General features: G+C 45.6%; 1 protein-coding gene across 1 annotated transcript; it reads left to right on the top strand.

The window, feature by feature from the left end:
• Window positions 1-284: 284 nt before the first annotated feature.
• LOC127923384 (leucine-rich repeat serine/threonine-protein kinase 1-like) lies at window positions 285-1,377 on the top strand (the record flags this gene model as incomplete). The annotated part of the gene is made up of 3 exons (XM_052507423.1): window positions 285-479; window positions 813-952; window positions 1,211-1,377. Coding segments are annotated over exons 1-3 (500 nt in total), but the record flags the coding sequence as incomplete, so codon positions are not given.
• Between the last annotated feature and the right edge of the window lie 1,698 nt (window positions 1,378-3,075).

Raw genomic sequence — 3,075 nt, 5'->3', positions numbered from 1 at the left:
ATCCCCTCTCCTCATCCCCCTCCCCTCCTCCTCTCCTGACCCCACCCCCCTCTTTCTCCTCCTCTCCTGACCTCACCCCCTCCCCTTCCTCCTCTCCTGACCCCACCCCCTCTCCTCACCCCCTCCTCCCCTCCTCCTCCCCTGACCCCACCCCCCTCTCCTCACCCCCTCCCCTCCTATTCTCCTGACCCCACCCCCTCCCATCCTCCTCTCCTGACCCCACCCCCTCTCCTCTCCTGACCCCACCCCCTCTCCTCACAACCCTCCCGTCCCTCCACCAGACACCATGATGAAGCATTTTCAGTCCATGGACGCGTGCCGGAGCTTCTCAGAGTTCCGCCAGGAGACCAGCATGCTCCACTCCCTACAGCACCCGTGCATCGTGCTGCTGGTGGGAATCAGTATTCACCCGCTCTGCTTCGCCCTGCAGCTGGCTCCCCTGGGCAGCCTCAACATTGTGCTGGAGGACAGACATAAAGGTATGAACAGGTAGAAAGAGAGAGAGACAGACTGACACGCCAGACAGGCAGACAGGGAGAGAGAGAGACAGACTGACACGCCAGACAGGCAGACAGGGAGAGACAGACTGACACGCCAGACAGGCAGACAGGGAGAGAGAGACAGACTGACACGCCAGACAGGGAGAGAGAGAGAGAGACAGACTGACATGCCAGACAGGCAGACAGGGAGAGAGACGCGAGAGAGAGAGAGATCCACAGCTAGTTAGGTCCCTAATGCTGAGAATCTTCTCTACACAAGTTATGAAAACATTTTAAACTTGCCCTTTTAACTCAACCCCCCCTCCCCATCAGGCTCCAGGTACATGCCCCTGGGTCACATGCTCACCTTCAAGGCAGCCTATCAGATTGCAGCGGGGCTGGCCTACCTGCACAGGAAGAACATCATCTTCTGTGACCTCAAGTCAGACAACATCCTGGTGTGGTCCCTGGAGGTAGGTGATTAGTATGAGGGGCAGAATTAGAAATCGACCCCTAGCCACTATGTCTGGGCCGTTCAATTCCAGTCCTGGAAAGCCTAAACACTTCAGTTTGTTGTGTTTTTACCTGGTAGTTAAATACACTCACCTGGTGTCCCAGGTCTGAATCAGTCCCTGATGAGAAGGAGAGGATGAAAACCAGAAGTGTTTTCGCCCACCCAGTAGTAACAATAGTGTTGTATGTTTGTATAATCCTTCTTGGTCTCATCCTAGGTGTGTGACCCGGTGAATATCAAGCTGTCAGACTACGGCATCTCGCGCCAGTCCTTCCACGAGGGGGCACTGGGTGTGGAGGGCACGCCGGGCTACCAGGCCCCTGAGATACGCCCAGGCATCGTTTATGATGAGAAGGTAGATGATAAGAAGGTCTATGGTGGCAGGTAACCTAGCGGTTAAGAGCGTTGGGCCAGTGGGGCCTCCCGGGTGGTGCAGTCTAAGATACTGCATCGCAGTGCTAGCTGTGCCACCAGAGACTCTGGGTTCGAGCCCAGGCTCTGTCGCAGCCGGCCGTGACCGGGAGGTCCATGAGCCGACACACAATTGGCCTAGCGTCGTCCGGGTTAGGGAGGGTTTGGGTAATGTTAGGGAGGGTTAGGGTAATGTTACTGACTCGATCATTTAGGGTAATGTTACTTACTGTATCATTTAGGGTAATGTTACTGACTGTATCATTTAGGGTAATGTTACTGACTGTATCATTTAGGGTAATGTTACTGACTGTATCATTTAGGGTAATGTTACTGACTGTATCATTTAGGGTAATGTTACTGACTGTATCATTTAGGGTAATGTTACTGACTGTATCATTTAGGGTAATGTTACTGACTGTATCATTTAGGGTAATGTTACTGACTGTATCATTTAGGGTAATGTTACTGACTCGATCATTTAGGGTAATGTTACTGACTCGATCATTTAGGGTAATGTTACTGACTCGATCATTTAGGGTAATGTTACTGACTCGATCATTTAGGGTCATGTTACTGACTCGATCATTTAGGGTAACGGTACTAACATTTAGATTAATATTACTGACTGTATAATTTAGGGTAATGTTAATGACTAACATTTAGGCTAATGTTAATGACTAACATTTAGGGTAATGTTAATTACTATCATTTAGGGTAATGTTACTGACTGCCATTTAGGGTAATGTTAATGACTAACATTTAGGCTAATGTTAATGACTAACATTTAGGGTAATGTTACTGACTATCATTTAGGGTAATGTTACTGACTGCCATTTAGGGTAATGTTAATGACTAACATTTAGGGTCATGTTAATGACTAACATTTAGGGTCATGTTAATGACTACCATTTAGGGTAATGTTACTGACTGCATCATGTAGGGTAATGTTACTGACTGCATCATGTAGGGTAATGTTACTGACTGCATCATGTAGGGTAATGTTCATGACTAACATTTAGGGTAACGCTACTGACTGTATCATTTAGGTTAATGTTAATGACTAACATTTAGGGTAATGTTACTGACTGCCATTTAGGGTAATGTTAATGACTAACATTTAGGCTAATGTTAATGACTAACATTTAGGGTAATGTTACTGACTATCATTTAGGTAATGTTACTGACTGCCATTTAGGGTAATGTTAATGACTAACATTTAGGTGATGTTAATGACTAACATTTAGGTAATGTTAATGACTACCATTTAGGGTAATGTTACTGACTGCATCATGTAGGATAATGTTACTGACTGCATCATGTAGGGTAATGTTACTGACTGCATCATGTAGGGTAATGTTCATGACTAACATTTAGGGTAACGCTACTGACTGTATCATTTAGGTTAATGTTAATGACTAACATTTAGGGTAATGTTAATGACTACCATTTAGGGTAATGTTACTGACTGCATCATGTAGGATAATGTTACTGACTGCATCATGTAGGGTAATGTTACTGACTGCATCATGTAGGGTAATGTTCATGACTAACATTTAGGGTAACGCTACTGACTGTATCATTTAGGTTAATGTTAATGACTAACATTTAGGGTAATGTTACTGACTATCAGTTAGGGTAATGTTAATGACTAACATTTAGGGTAATATT

This window comes from Oncorhynchus keta, unplaced genomic scaffold, assembly GCF_023373465.1.
Source record: "Oncorhynchus keta strain PuntledgeMale-10-30-2019 unplaced genomic scaffold, Oket_V2 Un_contig_29489_pilon_pilon, whole genome shotgun sequence".
NCBI classification, from domain to species: Eukaryota; Metazoa; Chordata; class Actinopteri; order Salmoniformes; family Salmonidae; genus Oncorhynchus; species Oncorhynchus keta.
This window is presented reverse-complemented; position numbering and strand designations above follow the sequence as displayed.